The sequence below is a fragment of the Mesocricetus auratus genome, unplaced genomic scaffold (genome assembly GCF_017639785.1).
Source record: "Mesocricetus auratus isolate SY011 unplaced genomic scaffold, BCM_Maur_2.0 Super-Scaffold_100024, whole genome shotgun sequence".
Lineage (NCBI taxonomy): Eukaryota > Metazoa > Chordata > Mammalia > Rodentia > Cricetidae > Mesocricetus > Mesocricetus auratus.
Window position 1 is genome coordinate 22,069,455 of NW_024429205.1, and position 21,167 is coordinate 22,090,621.

A 21,167-nucleotide genomic window follows, 5' to 3' on the forward strand; every position below is an offset into this window, starting at 1 on the left:
AATAGGCAATTGGTTGGATTGTGGAATTGATTTAGTGGATTCTAAATGCACAATACTGTCTCCTCTCTCCACTAAAAAAATGGTTAGATTTTAATGGCAAGAAACTAGAATTTTCTCAGAATTTAGTAAAAAAAAAATAAAATGGAAAATATATGCACATAATTCACACACACACATAATATACAGCTCTCATGGGAGTGAATTTGCTCAATATTTTTGGCTATATATTTTGATGACAGTATTAACAGTAACAAAACATTTCACATGAATATTTGGTTTTATGTCTCTGATCACCTGTTAGAAATGATCTCATTTTCTTACTGCAACAGTCAGTTCTGAGAAACAGCCTTGGTCTCTAGGCCCCTTGCCAGACCACCATCTTGGAGTTATGTAGCACTCAGTAGGTGCTTTGTGTTCACTGTCTTGGAGTTATGTAGCACTCAGTAGGTGCTTTGTGTCCACTGTGTTGGTGTTATGTAGCACTCAGTAGGTGCTTTGTGTCCACTGTGTTGGTGTTATGTAGCACTCAGTAGGTGCTTTGTGTCCACCATATTGGTGTTATGTAGCTTTCAGTAGGTGCTTTGTGAATAGATAAATGCCCAAGGGATGCTAATAGACACTTCTGGGACAAAGCCTGGGAGTTCAGTGGGTTCTGAGGGTTTCTCCATGTGGCAGCTCCGATGAGAGCCACTGTAGGTAGACTTGAGCTGGTCGCCATCTGAGGCTCACACCTGTGTAACCCTTGGGGAGACCTGTGAGCTGCTTCTACCAAGAGACTATGCCAAGGTGACAGGACGCCATTTTCAAGATTACAACTTCTGCCTTGCTAGCAGATTCCTTTACTCTCTCTCCATCCTTCCCTGCCCATATCATACCTGGAAGGAGGCAGACTGCAAGGGCGGCAGGAACGGGTGATGGTGGCCTCCAGCCAGTTAGGAACTGGGATTCTCAACCCTACACCAGGAACTGCCAACAGTCGGGTGGGCTTGGATGCGGCTCCTTCCGCAGTCAGACTTTCAGGAGAGATCCCAGTGCCCTTGGCAGGCGCCCTGAGGCCCTGAGCTGGGCCTGGCTTCCCACTCATAGGCACTGATAAGCAGATGTGTGTTGTTTAAGGCTCAAGTATTCAGGTCAGCCTGCTGCAAAGTACTGGATCCTCCCTACACAGTGCCCGCCCATAGCAAGGCTTTTGCTTCTGTCTGCCCCTTGGGGAGCCCCTGTCTGGGCAGATTTCTGCCCTCTCCCTTCTTTACTCTGTGCCTAAGGCAGTTCTAACCCAGTGTTTCTTTTGCTCCGGGGAGGAGCAAGCAGAGAAGACATGCTGGTGCTTCTCTCGGAGCCTCAGTTTACCTCCTGGCCCAGATGAATCAGGAAATACAACACTTCTCTGTAAAAGTCACCGAAACTTTAGAGTAGCAAGAGAAGACAAAGGCTACCAGGGACACAGGGCTGGGCTCCCGGCTGAGTCTGGGAGGGAAACAGTGATTGGAGCGGACTTCCTATACAGTTGCTTTCTGTGTGGCTGGCGGAGGGCCTTTGTGTTCTGTTGGTCGTGAGCTAAACGATGTTAATCAAGGCATGTCGAGCCCAAAGCTCCTGGATCATCTACTGTCTCCCACTTATGTGACCTGTCACCGAAACAAACGGGGGGGAGAAAACGGCATGTTTTCTCAAGGCCAGCTGGGAGAGAGAATGGTGGTGGCTCCTCCTGCTGCTTGGGGTGGCAGCAGTAGCCCAGGTGTCCCTTAGGTGTTTGCTAGGAGCTTGTAATGCCCCTCCCCCCAGCATCAGACTAGGGTCTCACTAGAGTGATGTGTGGGGTTCTAAAGTGACAGTGTGGAGCTTATGCTCGTTGCTTTCTCCTCCTCTTCCTCTTTTTCCTTCTCTTCCTTTTAAACACACGGCCTCAGGTAGCCCAGGCTGACCTCACACTCACTCTCTAAACAAGGATCACCTTGAATTAGCTACTCATCTTCTTCCACCTAAGTGCTGACATCATAGGCAATGCCACCTGAGTTGAGGACTTGCTTTCTAGGAACTGGGTTTCCTTCCTTCCTTCCTTCCTTCCTTCCTTCCTTCCTTCCTTCCTTCCTCCCTCCCTCCCTCCCTCCCTCCCTCCCTCCCTCCCTCCCTCCCTCCCTCCCTCCCTCCTTCTTTCTTTCTTTCTTTCTTTCTTTCTTTCTTTCTTTCTTTCTTTCTTTCTTTCTTTCTTTCTTCTTTTGGTTTTTCCAGGCAGGGTTTCTCTGTGGCTCTGCAACCTGTCCTGGAACTAGCTTTTGTAGACCAGTCTGGTCTCAAATTCACAGAAATCCACCTGCCTCTGCCTCCGGAGTGCTGGGATTAAAGGCGTGCGCCACCACCGCCAGGTGGAACTGGGAGAAGAATAAGAATGAGAATGAGAAGAAAAAGAAAGAAGAAGAAGAAGAAGAAGAAGAAGAAGAAGAAGAAGAAGAAGAAGAAGAAGAAGAAGAAGAAGAAGAAGAAGAAGAAGAAGAAGAAGAAAGAAGAAGATTGGTTCAGGATGTGTAAGGCACCATCTAGGCAGGATGAAGTCAGAGCTGTGTGGTGGTGACAGGGCACTTGTCCTAATTCTGCATGGGAACAGTGGCTTGTGTGGATCAGCTCTTGGTGGTACAGTTTGCAAGAGCTGTGCTTGCTTTGTCCCCCAGCCATATAGGCCTTGGCACAGTGCAGGTACCCAACACAGACTTGTTTCATTGAAAACACAGGCTCTTCCAGGACTGGGCTTCAGGGGAAGCAGTGTTGTCTTGTGCACTGAGGGCTGACCTAAATGCTCTGAATAGAAAATGAAAACAGCCTCTGCCTTGACACTAGTGAGTGATCGGGTAGTGGTTGATATCATTCTGACAGGCATGGGTGCGTGGTGGGGAAGGCTTTGGAGTGAGCAGCCTTGACGCTGAACCCTGACACTGGAGATAGTAGGGTGAGCCAGTTGCCTTCTGACCATCATTTTTCTCAATAATAAATAGGAAAAATAAGAAAGACTCACCAGCATACTACATTAGACATCCTTCTGAACACTTGGCATGCATTAACGTATGTGGTAGTTATAGAAGACCCATGAGACATCACTACTAATACTATAAAACTAATTTCCTGAGTATGTTTGGTGTACATGTGTCTGTGTATTCATATTTGCACATGTGTGGGTACTTGTGTGTCTGTGTGGGTGCACCTGCATATTTGTCTGCATGTGTGTGGAGACCTGAAGTTGGCATGATGTATCTTCTTCAATCTCTCTTTGTATACTGAGGCAGGTGAACTTGAAGCCCACTCTTCTGGCAATATGGCTGGCCAGTTTTCTTTTGGACCCCCTGTCTCTACCTCCTACATGCTGGGGTTGCAGGTGAACTGCCACACCTCCCAGTTTTAATGTGAATTTTGGACGCCTGAACCTTGCAGCCAGATGTAGTGACACAAGCCTGTAATACCAGGGATTCTGAGATACAAGGTGGAGACAGGTGGATCTCCATAAGTTTATAGGCCAGCTTGCTTGGCCTATATGGTGAAGCTCCAGGCTAACGAGAGACCTTCTCTCAAAAAATGGTGGAAGGTGCCTTAGGACTAACACCTGAGGTTGTCTTCTGGCTTCCTCCTATGGTCATTGTGCAGTTATGAACCCACACCTACATGAACCAAATGCTTGTACTTATATGCATGCACACACACACACACACCACAGCTATGCTATGTTTCTTCTTCAGCTAATATCCATCTTTAGAGGTCTTCAAGGATGACACAAGAGAGACATGGTCTGTGTGCAATGGAGGCATGTGGGAATGGTGGTCTACAACCGTTGGCATTTGCTATATAAGCATGAGGACCAGAGTTCAGATGCCTAGAATATCCCAAGAAGCTTTCTTTCTGGTAAACAGGATGTCTTAAACCCAATCTCCAGTTCCATGCAATTGCTGTCAGCAGGTCCCCTTCCTTGGCTACCAAGCAGACCCTGGTCATTAGAGTTGGGGTGCTGACTGATTCCTCAGCATGCAAAGCCACTTTTGCTAAAAGAAACTTGTTGATTTCAGTGATGAGAATCATGAATCACACATTATTTCCACATCGCCTCTCTTCCTGGAACACAGCCACGCTGGCTCCCGGGGAAGGGAGACATACCCAAATGAAGAATGACATGTTAATTCAGAGGGTGCTGAGCCTGTGCAGTGACTGGGAGCCCCTGAGCCTTATGAAAGCAGGTGCTTCATGCATAACCATTACTATAATTATTCTAAGGAGGTAATAATCTAAAACCAGAAAATGGCCGGTCTTTGAATGAGTTGCAAGGGCTGTATCTACGACGCCATGCCTTCCACTCCTTAAAGAGTTATTTCCTCACTTGGGGGGAAGTACACCGGTGAAGGCTGGGGTGCATGGGGGTACTCCAATGAGCTTCAGTGATCAACGTTCTTGGTATTTGTGTGTGTGCTGTTTGCCTAGCATGCTGTCTTATGTGTTAGTGAAGAGGCAGATTAGTTTGACACAGACTAACACAGGAAACTAACATAACAAACCAGGGGTTTTCTCAATAGGAAGATGCTTCTGGAAGACCTTTCCAATGATGTGGCTCTTTTAAAGCTACATTACCACAGCTTTGTTCTTCTAGGTGTCATAATGGTTTAGAAAATGTTACTTTTTATGTGAATCTTAAGACATAGATTTTTAAGTCATTTACACATGTGTAATTTAGGGCTAGTCGCTTAATCTCTGTAAACCCAAGTCTGTAAGGGGTTAATATCATAGCAGCAAGTGAGATAGGCAGCCCCAGAGCTCAGCCCAGCTCCTGGTTCCTGGCACCACCTAAAGAGCTGTGGTTATTATGGCTGCATGGTGCCAGGCCTTCGCAGATGAAAGATGCCCCATGACCCTGCCTCACTCCACCATATACTCCAGGTTAGGGTGCTTCGTCTGAAGCCCTGGGTTTCTTCTAACCTTTGTTGCTAGTGAGATATTCCTGAAGGGCTTGTGAGAAATGCGGATATTTTTCCACGACAGGGTTTCTCTATGTAACAGCTCTGGCTGTCCTGAAACTCGTTCTGTAGACCAGGCTGGCCTCAAACTCACAGGGATCCACCAGCTTCTGCCTCCTGAGTGCTGGAATTAAAGGTGTGCACTACCACCACCTGGCAAAATGTGGATGGTTAACATCCCATTCCAGGTATCCCACAGGCATGCAGGAGCCCGGGAGTCTGTATGTTTGATGGGCAGCACATAGGGGCAGTGGCTCTCAGACGGGATTCTGATAAAGATGAGGTGAGGATACTCTTAGAGCAGGAAAGTCCATGATCAGGCATTTATGGTTTGTCCAAGACCCTGGCCCGGGGTGAGTAGGCCCTCTTGGTCTCCTGCCTTGTCTCATGACATTCTCATACACTGGAACCCCTGCTGCCTAAACTAGAACCCAGCGAAGAGTTAAAGTTGGGAACATGGCTTCCTCCCTATCCCTAACCTGCCATGGTGCTGTCTACAATACCATCAAGGGAAGAGAGGACAGAATATGTTAGAACGCCCTTAACCAGTCTTTATTTAGAAATAGGGCTAATCAGAAGGCAAAGGATGCTTCACTAGTGGGTGTGTCACTGTTGTTTGCCCCCATAGTGAGCTTGGCCGAGTCTACAGGGTCTGAGTACAGAAGGCTCCACGGCACACAAAGACTCCCATCAAATGAGAAGATGGGTTCTAAAAGAGAGACTGGACCCTGAGAAGACTTCCTTCCAACAATGTCGTCATCCCCAGAAGAGTGCGTATGGAGCATAATGGCTCCAGCTACAAATTCTATTAACTTTGATAGTTGTTCTGAGTGAATGGATAATGCATTTAGTAGAAATAGACCCAATCAATTTATATGAAACACATAGAACTTTCTCATTGGAATTGGCATCTGTTCTTGAATGATAGGAGCATGTGTGGAAATGGACAGTCTGTAACCATGACTTCTGGGGACATTAGCCGAACCAAAGGTTAATTGGGGAGAAGGGACAAGGAAAGCTTACTCCAGATCGCCTCAGCCAACCCCTGGTGTGTGTGTGTGTGTGTGTGTGTGTAGATGAATGTTCATGTGTGTTTGCATGTGTGTGTGTGCAGATGCATGTGCACCTGTGTGCACATGTGTGCATGTGTGTATGTGCATGTGTACATGTGTGTGCATGAGTGTGGAAGTCAGAAGCCAACATGTTTCTTAGGTGCCTTTCATCTTGTATCTTGAGACATGGTCTCTAATTCGCCTGGAGCTCACTGATTTGATTGGCTGGCTGACTAGCTCACTGATTTGATTGGCTGGCTGACTAGCTAACCCCATACCTCCATACCTCCCAGTGCTGGGGTTGCAAGTGTGCCCAGCTTCTTACAATTTGGTTTCTGGAGATTGAACTCAGATCCTCATGCTTCTGTGGTAAACCCTTTACTGAGTCATCTCTTCAGTCCCCTAGACCTAGGCTTCTTAGAAATGGTGGGCTAGACTTCCTCAAAATGGGAGGCACCTGTTCCTGGCCTGTGTTCACACCAGCCTCTCCTGTAAGAGTCACCCCTGCGTGTTTGCTGGCATGCAGAGCAAGGCCCTGTGAGGCTGAACCACCCTAGGATCATGGCTAGTGTCAACTGGTCAGGGCATAGCATGGAGATTCTGACTCCTAGACTTGAGTTCTTTTCAGGGCTATACAAATGCATATTTTATATATAAAAGACACACACACACACACACACATATATATATAACCATAAGTGTGTGTGTGTGTGTGTGTGTGTGTGTGTGTGTGTGTGATGGCGCTTGTGTGCAGGTCAGAGGTTAGCTTTCAGGTGCTGGTTCTCTTCTACCATCCTGGGTTCCAGGGATCAAATGGGTCACCAGTCACCTCACTGGCTCAGGGTTCTACACAGTTTTGTTTTTCTCCCTCTTTGTTCAAGATGCATACTTGGAAATGGTAAACAAACCCAGGGCTAGATTTGGAAGAGGCAAGGTTGTGATTTTTTTTTTTTGGTCAAGATTCCAAAATTGTGGCATTGAGTTTCCCTTGGCCCCACCCATGCCACATCTGAGCCCATGATAGAGGGGCTTGGGGTTCAGGGCCCCGGAGCTTTCGGAGCCTCAACTGAACTTGTTAGGGAGGGGGGACTGGCAGAGCCTGATTGTACCTGCTCAGAGGCAGCATCATGCGTTACCACCAGGGACAAAGACAGAGACAGGGAGGTGGGGAGAGTTAGGGCTGGAGGGAGAGGGAGAGAGAAGAGCCTAGTCCTAATTGCATTAGCCCTACCATTTGGTTAGCGTAATTGCATGTGCGAAGCTGACAAACGTAATTTCCCGGGACTTAATACTCGCCCCATTTTCTCCTCCAGCTTCTTCATCTGATTAGCTAAAGTGACTCAGAGGTTTCCGAGAAGGCCAAGTGTACCACCTGGTCAGGCTCCCCCCCTCCGCCCCCCCTCCCTACGCCCCTGGGCTGGTGGCTTCCCCGGTCACTCACTCCCCTGGAGTGAGCCCGAATGGCTTGGGAGGGTGGGATGCAAGGGGTTTGGGGATCATTGGCAGTAATAGTTTTCTAAAGGCCTGGCTTCATTTGGCTTTTGTGTCTTCAGTCGCTTCTGTGCTGACTGCCTGGAGGAGAGCTGAAATGCCACCCACTCCTGTTCCAACTCAGTGCAAACTGACAGCGCTGAACTTTGGAGAGAAAATCTTATTATCTTGTCGCCTTGATTCTTTGTCAGAGGGTCGGGAGCTGGCTGTTTAGGGCTCACGCAGGGGCTCTTCTTTGGGACTGTCCCCCTACCTCCTTCCCACACAGCACTTCTCCCCGATTGGAGAGCCGGTGAGAAGACTACAGACTTTGGGTTCACATCCTGGTCCCCCTTCCTAGCAGCCGTGCGTTCACAGTCTCCTTTTATTCCATCTTTCTTCTCCCTTCAATAGCAGTAAAAGTCACCACCCTGGGCCAGTATGGGATCAAGGTGACTTGTGAAAAAGCCTAGCTCAGGGGCAGGCATTGTCTGGTTTCCGTTCCTGTCCCTTTTCCCTCTCCTTCCTTTATCATTGCTCCTCTTTTCTTCCCTTCTCCCTTCCCCCTTCTCTCCCCCTTCTGTCTTTCTCCTCCCAGGTCAGCGCTCTGAGCTTGGATCTAGCCAGACATTGCAGACAAACCTTGCTGGCCCCCTGCCCTGCTACCCTGCATCTGAAGCGTCAGTGTGGCCAGTGCTGCTCAGCCCCCTTCCCTGCTGTGGTACACGCAGCGATGGATACTGGGAGGTACCAGGATTGTGTGCATGCTGGGTGGTTACTACTGAGTGGATGCACCCCATCCTTGCCTTTCCAGGGCCCCCTCCACTCCCTCCTGATCCAGTTAAATCATCGTCTACCTGCCCTCTCCCGTCCAGACTATGAGTTCTTTGTGCTCCATCCTGGTATTGTGCTCTTCAGTGACTCTGAGCACAGAATGGGCTGAGGAAGGAATGAGCAAGGACAGCATTTGGGTCTGGATGAAAGCCAGGTGAATCCTGGGCTAGGTAGGACCCTCCCCCTGACCATAAGGCTAAGTCCGGTGACTCAGGAGACACACCTGTGGGAAGTGGCCTTCTTCCCAGAAATCTTGTCCTGCAAACAGATCCCCTTTGCACCCCCAGTATACATCTAGAGGGATATACATTGAGATGGGGCCAGGGGACCCAAATCATGGTGGAGACAGATACCTCCTTCAATAGAGCACGTGAGGGGAGGGTTGTATGGCCTGAGCCCCTTTCTCTAGCGGCTCCTCATGTGGCAATAGGTTCTTAGGGAAAAGAACAGCTCCATATTGAGTGCCCTAGAGCATCCCCAGGGAACATCAAGGCTACTCTCAGACATTTTGGTTCAGTACTTTCTTCTTCCCTCTGACCTGGAGCCTGTTGCCTAAGTTCTGAGGAAATGCTGCTCACTAGGGTAGCCTGGTGTTTTAGCCGAAGTCTCCAGTAGCCTTCTAGGAGCTGTTTGCTTCTAATTCTGTTTGGAGATGGTAGGAGCCATGGTCCTTTCCCAGATCCCATGTGATTTTATTTGTCTGAGTGGCCAATGGGCCCTTAATTGATTGTCCTTTTGGGGACAGTGGGAGTTAGTTATGTGGTAATGACCTAGACTCAGGCCAGGTAAACCACTGCTCATAAATGCTGGTGTAGTGTTGTGACTGTTGACATTAGAGAACTTGGCTCAAGCTTCCAGACGCCCACCAATCAATCAGTAGTTGCCTTTGGAGTCCCGGTTTGGTGGTGAGGCCAGGGTGAGGGTTGCCACCATGTTTAATTACCACAGGGAATGCAAAGGAAATTGTGTTCCCCTTCCTGAATTGATGGATTTGTAAGTTGCACTAGCTAATCACAAGGCAGTATACAGAGGTGAGTCCCCCAGGCATGGGTGACAGGAAGGGACACTGAATGGATGAATGGGAAGGGTCCTCACTCAGGCTAGATATTTCTGTGAGTCATGGCAGCTAACAGGATATAGTGCTCTCCAGGCTAGGTTCCCAGGTAGACTGTGGGAGGGTTACAAGGTTTTTTTTGGGGGGGTTGTTGAAGGTGAAAAGAGACCCCCCTTCCCAGCCAGGCAGCTGGCCAGATCAGGCAGGAACCAGTAAGGGGTGAGAGCCAGCTGCAAGCAGCTTTTGTCTTTTTTTCTTAAAACAAAGCAAAACTAAAATTTAGCTAATGAACAGAGAGCTAACCAATTTGGTGTCAAAGCTACAAGCTTCTAATTATTTTGTACTTTGCACAGAACCAGGATTCTACCTTGTAAGTAGACATTACAGATTTATCATCTGTATGCTGTTATTCTAATCAAGATGTATACAACAGGATGTGGTAGGCTGTGTGCTGCTTCTCATGTGAGAAGTGCCAGTACCCATGTACCAAAGCCTTTGGGACACACTTGGGGGGGGCACTTAGAAACAAGGACCCATGGTGTGTGTGTGTGTGTGTGTGCGTGTGTGTGCGTGTGTGTGCGTGTGTGCGCGCACGCGTGTGTGTGTGCGTGTGTGTGTGCGCGTGTGTGTGCGTGCAAGTGTGCAGAGGCCAGAGGTTGACTTCAGATGATCTTATTTGTTGATACAAGCTCTCTTAGTTAGTCTAGAGTTCACCACTCAGTAAGACTGCCTGCCCACCAAGCTACAGGACACAGGGACCCTCCCTTCCTCCGCCTCATCTCCCCAGTGCTAGGATTGTAGGTGTGAGTCTCTGTGATAGGCTCCTTACATGGGTACCAGGGCTCTGAACTGGGTACTGGAGCTTGTGTGGCAAACACTTTACAGATGGAGCCATCTCTCTCGGCCCCTAAAGGTGAAACTCAAAGGTGGCTTCAAATCCATCGCCTTCCTGACTCTACCTCTACAGCATTTGTGTACAGCAGTGTGCCATAACCACGGCCACCGCCTTGTGTCTTGCTCTTTTGTTCATTTCCAGTGGTTAGTTAGGTCTCATCACCACTACTAAGGCGATGAGAGACCCACCTGGCTTCTTCTTGGGGTCCTGTAACAAAAGGTGGTGATGTCTCTCCTGGAGACCAACCGTTATTTTTAACCACGGTGCCCACCCCAGCCACAACACAGGCCATTCTTCTGCCTGTGGCAGCGAGAAATAATGTTGTTCAAATTTTCTAGCTGGTGCCAAAGTAACCCTTACCTGTAGGGTCGAAGATGGGAGTCGATCCTGATATGTTTGCCCAGGATTTTGGCTCCTTGTTCGGATTTTTCTCAAACAGATTTCTGGATTTGGGTGCCTCATTCGAGGGTATCTTATCCTCCCCACTGACTAGGATAGAGAAAGCCCAGTGGGCTGAGTTAGGCAGAGTCAATTTTAGGAAGAGAGAAGAGGTTGCACAGTGGAAGAGGCAAGATGGCTAAGAAGGGGGTTCTAGAGATGAGACTGTGGGTCACTGGGTTAAGGGAACAAAGTACCAGGGTAAACTCACTAGTGAGGTAGCAGTCGAGGCTGATGGAAATGTTGTCAAATGCCACTGTTGCCCCGGATCCTGGACCCCACCACGTGACTATCTGCAGCCAGAACCTGTATAGTGTTAAAAAGAATGCATGTTAGGAACCTCTAGGGTAGGTCAAGTCCTAGGAGTCAGATTCGGCACACGTGTGCTGACAGATTTTGTAAAAATCAGCCTTACCTCATCCCAAAGCATCGGTAAGAGAACAGGGCTTATCCTTTCCCAACTTCCCCTTCTCTGTAACAGAGTGTAACCCTTTCTGAAGGGGTGCTCCATATGGCAGATATAAGGCCTTTAAAGTCAGTTTGGAGCTCTGAGCTTGGGAGACATTTACTTTCTGGGTGTGTAGAGATGAGTGGGTTTGGTATCCTGCTCATGCTCCCCCATGGGTGGGCTGAAGCCGCTATTCAAACATTAAAGTGCTTTTGTATGGTACCAACTGATGGAAAACCCCTCAGTGTCTCTGTTGCTTCAGTCAGATGGGCTCCTTCCACGGCTTGACCCCATTAACCAGCAACCAAAGGGTCAATTTCTTGCACAACAGAGGTACTGAGCATCCTAGGTCTTTCTTGTCTAGTATTAGTTACTGTTTTCCCGATTGGGGGTTAAATATTAGATGATTGACTGTTTTCCCCTGGGAATGTTTGTAATCAAGCCACAGTGGGTCATGAGGTCTGGACAGTAACTCACTGAGATTATGTTTCTTTCCAGCCATTTCAGGTCCTCCGACTACAGTCAGGGAAAGCATGAGGCTGAGATAAACGGAAAGATGTATGGATGCATTTGTTTCCTGGTTTGTTTTCTTGGAAAATCTCCTACCTGGAAGGCTACTGTCAGTCAACCACCACCATCTGCGATAAAGGGATCATGTCCTGAGAACCCTTAACACTCTTTCCCCAGATTTCATAAAGTTGATCCAGAACGACCTAGTGAATAGAGTGCAGTCTCTGGTGTGGTTGTTGAAATGCTAAGAGAGGGAAGCCATGGCTGTCAATCATTGAATGGATACAGCGCATGTGGTTATATAACCGCACATCAGGATGCTAATCTACAATAAAAAAGAATGGACCAGGAGACATGCTGTAAAATAGATGCCTCTCAAAAGCATTATGCAAAGTTAAGGAAGGCAGACAGTAAGTTAAAGACCTCACATTGAGTGATTCTCTGTATAGGAATCATCTAGAATAGGCAAATCTGTAGAGACAGAAAGCAGATTAGTGGTTGCCTGGGGCTAGCAGTGGAACAATATTGACTGCTAACTAGCATGAAGCCTCATTTTGGGGTGATGGAAACGTTCTGAAACTAGGTTGTAGTATTCTTTGTAGAAGTCTAGAAACTTGCTGAGAGACATTGATTTGCACACTTAAAAACGGGTAAATGTTATGGCATGTAAATTATAGCTTGCCAACGCTGTTGGGGAGTAAGGAGGGATGAGAAAGATGGAGAGGGATGAGAGACAGACAGACCGAAGAGAGAAAGATCTATCTATCTATCTATCTATCTATCTATCTATCTATCTATCTATCTATCTAGTTATGTGTAGAGAGTATGCAGGCTGATGATGTGGGCCAGGGTAGGTGGTGGACAAGGGGAAATACTCTTTGGGGAGATGGAAGAGGCACCCAGGAAGAAATGTGCAGGGAAGGCCTTTTGTTTCTCTAGACCTCAGCTCAAGAAGGGAGTGCCGTTTCCCTGTATGTTCAACCTGGGACACATGCAATCATGACCCCACACAAAATCATAAGCTTACTTACAACATCATGAGGCTGTTTTCAGGAAATTTTTTTGTAACTTGATTGAGCTTTTCTTTAGTGTGATGACAGTGTCTTGTTCTGATATGACAAGCCTGGACATGCCTGGGTCATGGATTGCAGCCAGGTGGAAGATCCCAGCATGACTGAGCATGTAACCCTGGTCAACACTTAGAAGTGATAGATGATGGCTTAGTTCTTTCTGGCCAAAGGACCATTATTGTTCCACTGGAGAAGAGCCTTGATATTAGATATGAACTTTTATCTAAACAATGTGTTTGTGACCAATTATTTTCAACTGCTTTAATCCCCACATCTGCCTCTGCCGTCATCTATCTTGTGGAACCTGGTCACATATAGCCATTTCAGTCTAAAGGTCACAATTAGAGAGCCCAAATGCTTTGACTCTAAAGAAGAGCCTGTTGAACACCATTATCCACTAAACAGTGAGTTTGAGGCCAGCCTAGGCTAACTGAGTCCCTGTCTCAAACAAAACAAAACATCCCAAACCAAACAAAAATTAATAATAAAACCAATAGTAATAATAATAATTTTATTATTATAAAGCTACTGAAAAGCGTGACTAGAAAGGACCATGTTTTTTGGTTGGGAATGTGAGATATCCTGTACTGTAGAAGGCATTGATCCCATAACAATCACATTTTCATTCTCCTCCCGGGTCATCCTCTTTATCCATAATCTATAGGCTGAGGGGCCAGGCCACATGTTGATTTCAGTGCTAAGCTGCATCATCAGAACACCTCCTTGAAGGACTTCAGGTGCAAGGAAATAAATTTGTATGTCTGTCAGCAAGGGAAGAGTCAAGACCTCCATGGTTCTCTCTATGGACCCTGGTGGAAAGCTCTAGTCTTCTCACTTGCTCTGCATTTCCTGCTTTCATTTTTCACGACTGAGAGATTAGCGCTGCAAAGTTCCTTAACAGCCTCTTAACATGGATGGCATGATGCAAGCTGGGACTGGAATGGTTTCTAAATACAAGAATCTCTAAAGCATTCTGCAAGATGATGGCAGTGGAAGTTGCTATTTAAAAACATTTAGCTGACAGTGGGAATTGTCAGAGGCACTCAGGACAGGCAGGGAAGACTCAATCAGATGGCACCATGAACACAAGTGATGCTGCTTCTGTCCCTTCTACGGCCAGACACTCGGGTAAGGGACAGGTGGGACACGTGTAGCTGAAGGTCAGACAGAGGTGAACGGCATGACGGGACAGAGATGAAGTGGAGGCGATGTGGGAATGGGTCTGGAGTAGCAGGTGATGGGCATAGGATGTAGAGCATGGCTCACCTAGGAGTTTGCTTCTGTGAGGGAACTGGCCAAGAGACGGTGTGGACATTAGGCCAGCTGTGATTTAGGTTCTCTACCTTGGATGCTGTCGGGTTGAGTGTCTTCGGCAGAACCATAGAAGAAGAGGCTCTGATAGCCTCTCCCAGTTGGATATGGGCAAGATTTCCTTAAGGCTCTGAGTTTTTCCAGTTCAATTACTCTTTCATGGTCAGCTTCCCAAAGACACAGACAGCTGGTCATTCTCAGAGTGAGCTGTGGCCTCAAGCCTTAGGTCTTAGCACTTATGCTCATGTACAGGTAGAGCATCCCAGGACTTATGGGAATTGAGATGCATGGCATATTATTGCTAAGACTACAACAGACAAGCATACAGGTTACCCCTTGCCCCTGCTCCAATGCTTTCACTCTTGATAGGAGGGGAAGTACTGTCTTCAGAGCTAGAAGAGACTTCCCTCTACCTCTCAAGGGGGGGCATCTGGTTAAGCAAAAGGTAGGGTAAGCTTTTGGGGGCTCCTCCTGCTCTCTGTGTAGAGTTGGCTTCCAGCCCTGTAACCATCGATCTGCTTGGTTCTTTCTGTTCCTCCAAAGTAGATTTGTGAATGCTGGAGTTGGTGCTGGTTTCCCTAGTTTTCTTTTCTTTCTTTTTTCTTGTCTAAACCAGCCTTGACTAGAGATCTTGGCTCAAGTCTGCTTTTGCATAAGAATGCACCCACTTTTCCATCTTGTGCTAGCTTTATAGACAGCCTGTTGAAAATTAGTCCAGGGGGATTCTGGGAGGTGATAGTGTGGGTCACTTGCCAGGTTTCAAGGAGAGAACTCTGGAAGTGGGTGCTTCCTGAACTCACCCAGCAGATCTTTGCCGAGGCTTTGTGGATGCTGCTCACGCACAGCCCCGAAAACACGCACCGCCTCATTCAAGCAACAGACTGTTAATGGGCAGTGAATATGAGGCCTTATTCGCCATCTTCCTAGCCTTGGGGATTGACAAACCTAATTAAGCTCACTTAATGATTCTAAGTAGCTGACAAAAAGGTGTGTGTCTGAATATGGACTGAGGGACTAACAAGGCTTCGGTGAGAGAGGCGAAGGGCGCTGGGTGGTGTAAGAGGCATGTGATGGAACCATAGCTCACACTCATTCCCTGGCCAGTTAGTAGGATTCAGAAGAAAGGGGGTCCATTTTCATAGCTGGGGCTTGTCTGGGACCTTGCTGCTTAGGACAGGACTGGCAGATGCTGCTGAGAGAAAACCACTTTCTCCCATTTCTTATTGCTCCGTTGATTTGCTCAGTAAAAGTCTTCTGAAATGGACTGTCGCAAGGCTGGGGTTGCGGTATGCATGTCTATTAGAATAATGTCTGTGATGAAAAAGCCCTGCCACATCCATCCTATTATCTGCATAATTGACTTCAGTTACCGGCTGCAGAGGAGGGGCTGAGGGGCTGCACTGGGTTCCCAGGACCAGCCCTGGTTGAATCTGGGCAGGCAAGCGCTAGACATGTGTACAGGTGCTGGGAGTGTGAATGGAAAGAGGCCATGCTGAAGGTCAGGCTGAGTTGGGAGCATTTCCCCATCTCATGCAGCCCTACTCTCTGAGGCAATTTACCACCTTGAGACTTGGTTTCTCCTCTGGGCATAACACCAAGAGCAGGAGAAAAGTCAATACAGAGTTTCTAGGGCTGCCAAGGGTCAGAGAGCTCTTTATTTCACAGTGAGGCTGGTTGTGGTGAGGGAGCCTTCTGGAAAGAGGAGAGGAGAAACGTCTTCAGATAAACTGCATGGAGAATCATAGAAACGCTTCCACACCCGCAGGTCAAGGCTCCCGATCTCTGGCTTTCTCTTGTTTATTTTTATTTTTGTTTGGGTGGCATGTGCATTTCTGTGTGTGCATGTGGAGGCCAGCGGGAGACACCGGGCACCCTGCTCTGTCACTCTCCCTTGAGAAAGTGTCTCTTGCTGAACCTGGAGTTAGGCTGGAGGCCAGCAAGCTCCAGGGATTCGCTACCCTCTCCAGTGCTGGGGTTACGGGTGGGTACTGCCATGTTCAGTGCTTTGCAGGCACTAGACTCTCAAACTCAGGTCCTCAGCAAGGGCACAGCAAGTGTTGTCACCCAGTGAACCGTCTCCACACCTGAGCATTGGCTTTCTATGCTCACTTTTTGGGACCTGCATGGCAGTGCAAAGGAGAAAACCAGAGATGTCTCTTGAAAAGGAGAAACCAGAGGTGTCAGACAGGTGGAAGACAGTCTTCTGTAAGTTCCTTCTTGGCTATCTCATTCCCTCAGTCTGTGTCATATCTGTTGCACTCTAGTGTGGGGAATAGGGTTCAAGAAGAAATCAAAGGAAAGGCGTCTTGCTTTATGGAGCTCAGGCCCAGCAGGGGAGGTAGCTGTAGACAAAACTGATCGATCCACAGGCTCGACTGTGTGCTAAGTGCTGTGTGGGAGCAGAATGAAAAACGGAGTTAAGAGGACATAGAGGGAGGTAGAGAACAGGAGGAAGGGAAGGAGGAGGAGCTGTAGAGATAGAGAGAACATGAGAACACCCGCCTCCACTCACCCCTACTCCCACCCCAACTTGTGTACTCACACACACACTGACAAGCAGAGACAAGCATGTAAGAATCCACCAAAGGATATGAAGAATGTCAGAGATCTCTTGGGAGCATCATTTCCCTTGGACAGTTACACACTAGGAAAGAGCAGGACTCTCATTGCCCAGGTCACGTTTTCTGTCATCTGTTGCAGAACCATCTAACTCATTGAGTCTCATCTAGGATCACACACACTCCACTGTTCAACAAGCCCTTTGGGACAACCAAGGCTGTGGAAGACTAGGTTAGAAGGTACCAAGTCCACTCTTCTTAGAGACTGGCCTGCCCACCCCTATGTCTCAGGACTTCTCTGTCTATTGGTTTGCGGCTTGGAGGACTGAGATGGTCCCAGATATGGAAGCCTTCCAAAAGCGAAGGACCCAGGAGAAGGATGGCTTTAATTTCCTTCTTCCTGAGAACATCTTGATGGAGGTAGATTGGTAGTTTTCTTTGCTTGGGGGAAGTGAAATTCAAAACACTGTCACAGCGTAAGACAGGGCTACTGACTTGGTGACACCCTGAGAAAATCACAAGGACTTTGTAAGTGCCGTCTTCGTATTTCCCCTCCGCCTTTCTCTAGGATGAGAGACTGTGCTTCTTTGTTTCTGTTTCATATTCTATTTTAATGATAAGTCTGTGCTCCCTTGGATAGTGTGACAAATTATACATGTCATCCTTTGCCTTGGAGCAAAGATCATCTGAGCCCATGTTGTGAGTCAGAGGCCTGTGCCTGCAGCCAGGAGCACAGAGCACTGACCTTGTCGCAAGGAGTTTGAATATTGTATAATTCATATTGTTCAACGACCATGGGACTTCTGAACTTCCTTTTAGCTTTGGCCCTGTGAAGCTAATGCCTGCTCAAGTTAGGGAACATGCTGGTTGGGACTGGTGAGAGAAAAGCCAAGGAAGGCGTTGGAGAAACGAAGGTCTTGGAGAGTGGCGGAGCTAGGGACAGAGGTACATGTGGGAGTCATGCTGTGATGTCCTGAGATGCCAACCAGGCAGCTGGCAATGTGGGTCTGGGACTCGTGTGCAAATGAAGATGTGTAAGTCATTTGCTTGGAAGGGAGGGCAGAAGTGATGTCCATGGGCTTCTCCTGGGGGACAAAATATGTTTAGTTGGATTCTGCTTAGCTTTAAGTATTAGAAGCTCAGTCATCCCCTAGATTCCAGACTTTGTGCCTAAGGGGAGAAGAGCTGAGAACATAGGGCTTCATTTTAACAAGAATTAAGAGTTATGAAAAACACAAACACACACATCTGTTGACTTGAAAACTGAGCTGTGAATGCTACCAAGAAAACCTTGAGCAGATCTTAAACTCAGTTATTGTAAAGGGGGTTCACGCAGTGCCATTTTGAACAACCAGGCTCACGGGCCCGATCTGCCTCAGTGCTCTGCACCCTTGATTGTGGAAACTGAGCCATCAAAAGCAACAGCTTGTCTCAAGTGTCACAGTAAATCACCATTAGAAATGGGATATAAGCTCAGAATTAGCAATCTATCCCTTGCTCCAGTGATCTGAGATATTTCCTGAGAAAGGAAACAGGGCCAGATCCTTCTAGAGTTATGGGTGTTGGATTTGTACATATCAATGCCTGGGTGCACATTGCATGCCGAGCCACCAGCCAGTCTCCCTTCTTAGACAGCAGCATCAAAGAACTTTTGGAGGGCAGCAGAAGCTAGGGCCCTTGCTGCAGTGGCTTCCCGACTCCCCCTTTCTGAGTTCCACTTTGAAGATCTGGTCTGATCATTTCACATTTGGTTTTCCTCAGGAGCCTCCACCAGACTCAAGGCTCCAGTGAGCCCCACTGGGCTTCATGGTCCTGTTATCTATACTCACAGCTCACAGCACGTGGCCTCATACCATTCCCCGTGCTCAAGCTGGTACCCACAATTCCCCGAAACAACCCAGAAACAACAGAAAAATACCCCCCCGTCTTTAGGTCTCTGCTTGCCCTGATGCTGTCTCTGGAATGAATGACCTTGACTCTCATTTTGCTAAGGTCTGAATTTTTCTTGAGGGCTGGTCGATTAGCCCATTTCCCCCATTCAAGTGACCCTGAATGCTAGGATACTGGGAGTTCTTGGGAGCCCGCACAATGCTAGTGGGCTAGGCTGCCTCTGCATGCATGTGTTCTCAATGCCGTTCAGAACCTGTGACTTAGCAAAAGGCTGGCCATATGCATGGAGGGAACTTAATATATGATTGCTGACAATTTGACAGTCCATGACACATCTCCAGATACTTCTTGCTTCCCCATCTGGCCCCCAAGAGGTTTGAATCTGTCATTTTATTGTCAGTGTCTTCCAAACACAGTCACACATCAGAGTCATTTGGGGAACTTCTCGAAGGTAGGAATTCCAAGATGTGGTCTTCTAATCAAAATTTCTATGTGTGGGGCACAGGGGTTTTCTCGGTGGCAGCAGGAGAGAGAGTTTCCTGGCATATAGTAACACTCAGTCAGATGTGTGGGTCTGAAGCTTTCTTGGCAGCCTTGAGCCTTTTCAAAACATTCTCTTCCTGCTTATTTTTTGTTTTTAGAAATGAGGAAGTTTGGTGAGAGAAATTCTGGGATGATTTCTGCCAGAAAGCAAGAATTTGCTGCATCATAAAATTTTGGGTACGAAACATTCACACCTCAGAATAGATCCTGGAACTGATTTCAGCTTTGAATTATGAAGCTTGTGGAGATGCTGGCTGATCAGTGCTCAGAGCTAATGTGGGAGATGTACTCTCAAGTGACACTCTGATAGATGCCCACAGATGGGAGCTGTATTTCCTCCTCCTCCTCTTCCTTTCCTCCTCCGCTTCTTCCTCTTCCTCCTTCTCCTTCTCTTCCTCCTCCTTCTCCTTCTCCATTCTTCTCCTTCATCCTCTTTCTTCTTCACCTCCTCCTCTTCTTTCTCTTCCTCCTTCTTCTCTTTCACCTCTTTTTTCCTCTCCCTCTTACTCCTACTTGTACGTCTCTTTTATGTGGGCACGCTGCTAGACTACATTTCCCAGCATCCTTGAAGTCTGAATTCTAGCCAATGGAAAGTGAGAAGTAATAACACATAATCTTCAAGTACCTCTCTTTATGCTCTTTTTCTACTGGTTCGTTGAATGCAAAGGATCCCAAGGCTAGAGAAAAGGCCAGAGCCACAGAGTAGACGGAGTGTTGGTTCCTGAACCCACCAAGCACGCCAGTCTTTGATTTTACATGAAAAAGAAATGGATTTCATTTATACAGCCCTCTGGGGACTGAAGATTTGCTGCTATTCCAATCAACACAGCAGTAGTGCTGCTTAGGCAGTCTGGATTTGTTCTGTACATCTGGCACAGGTGGGTTGATGACGAACCCGCTCATGGTGGTGATGGGTAGATTCTGCCCTTTTCTGGCTGCAGGAAACAACATAACCTTTCTGTTTTATCTGAACCATTTCCCTCACAACACACTCTGACACCATTGTAGGACCAGGGGCACCATGGTGAGCCAGGCAGGGTACATTGAGGGAAAAATTCTAGTATGCTAGGTCCAAGATATGACAGTTTTCCATGCCTGTGTGCTGTACATGAAGCTCTGGGCTCATAATGGAAGCTTGGGCCCTCCTCTTGTCATTAGCCTTTTACCTGTGTGTCAATCACAGGTCTACATCCTTGTCTGGATGATCTGTGTGTCTGCCTGGTTCCACCCAGGCCGTGTTTGACTTGCTCCACCAGGCCAGTCATTCGCCTGAATCCTCTTTGAGTGACTGGCCCTCTAGGTGTTGGCTGATCTCCTCATGGCTGACAGTTTCTCCTTAGGACCTCCAGGTAGCTCAGGCAGACTCTATAACATAGTTTTGTAACAGCAGCTTTTCCTGTAAGGCAATACTGCTGCCTAGAATCCTCAAGATTCCAGAAGTCAGGTCCCGACTCTGATAGCAGGTATTTGAAAGAAGCTGCGTTCTGAGATACAGAACTCCTTGGCTTTCTATTTGTGTCTCTGTGAAGACTGTTGCATGGCTTCTCTGGGGTAAAATGAGAGCTTGAAGGCCCACGTTTTGATAAAAAAGTAAGTAGGCACATGCACGTGACTCAGTGAGGTTCTTTTAGGTCCCCCAAGAAGCACAGGACAAAGGCAGAAGGAACGGGACTCTTTCTTACAAAGAGCCCTCACCTTGAGGACTGCCACTGAAGCTAGAAGATTCATCTGCATCTCTGTGGGCTTCGAGAATGAAGGTGTGTGTGTGCATGCACGCGTGTGTGCATGTGTATGCTTATGAAGGATTTGAGCCCCTTTTGGGGGAAGACTTGCTAGGCTTAGCGGCATAATTTACTCACTGTTCTCTTAAGGCTCAGGGTCCTGACTCAGGCTGATGTCAACAGTGTGTTTTAGCTCCAGCTATTGCAGCACTGCCCCACCTACTGGGAGAGCGGAGTCTTTTCTGTTTTCTCCTGTTGTTTCTTGCATACACGGGCTCACTTCAGGAAAGCATGTGAGACAGCCCCCTCTCACTTCTCTGGAGTCTGTAGGATTCTCTAGGCTGTCTCCATGTGCGACTGCTGCCTGAAAGAGACTCCCTGGTCT

General features: G+C 47.7%; 1 protein-coding gene across 1 annotated transcript in view; it reads right to left on the reverse strand.

Annotated features, from left to right (window-relative positions):
• The window catches only part of Alk (ALK receptor tyrosine kinase), a 718,643-nt gene that overhangs the window by 72,794 nt on the left and 624,682 nt on the right, over positions 1-21,167 (reverse strand). Inside the window, 2 exon segments of the mRNA XM_040730911.1 lie at positions 10,654-10,782; positions 10,943-11,037. Of these exon segments, the coding sequence (XP_040586845.1) occupies positions 10,654-10,782; positions 10,943-11,037 (224 nt within the window).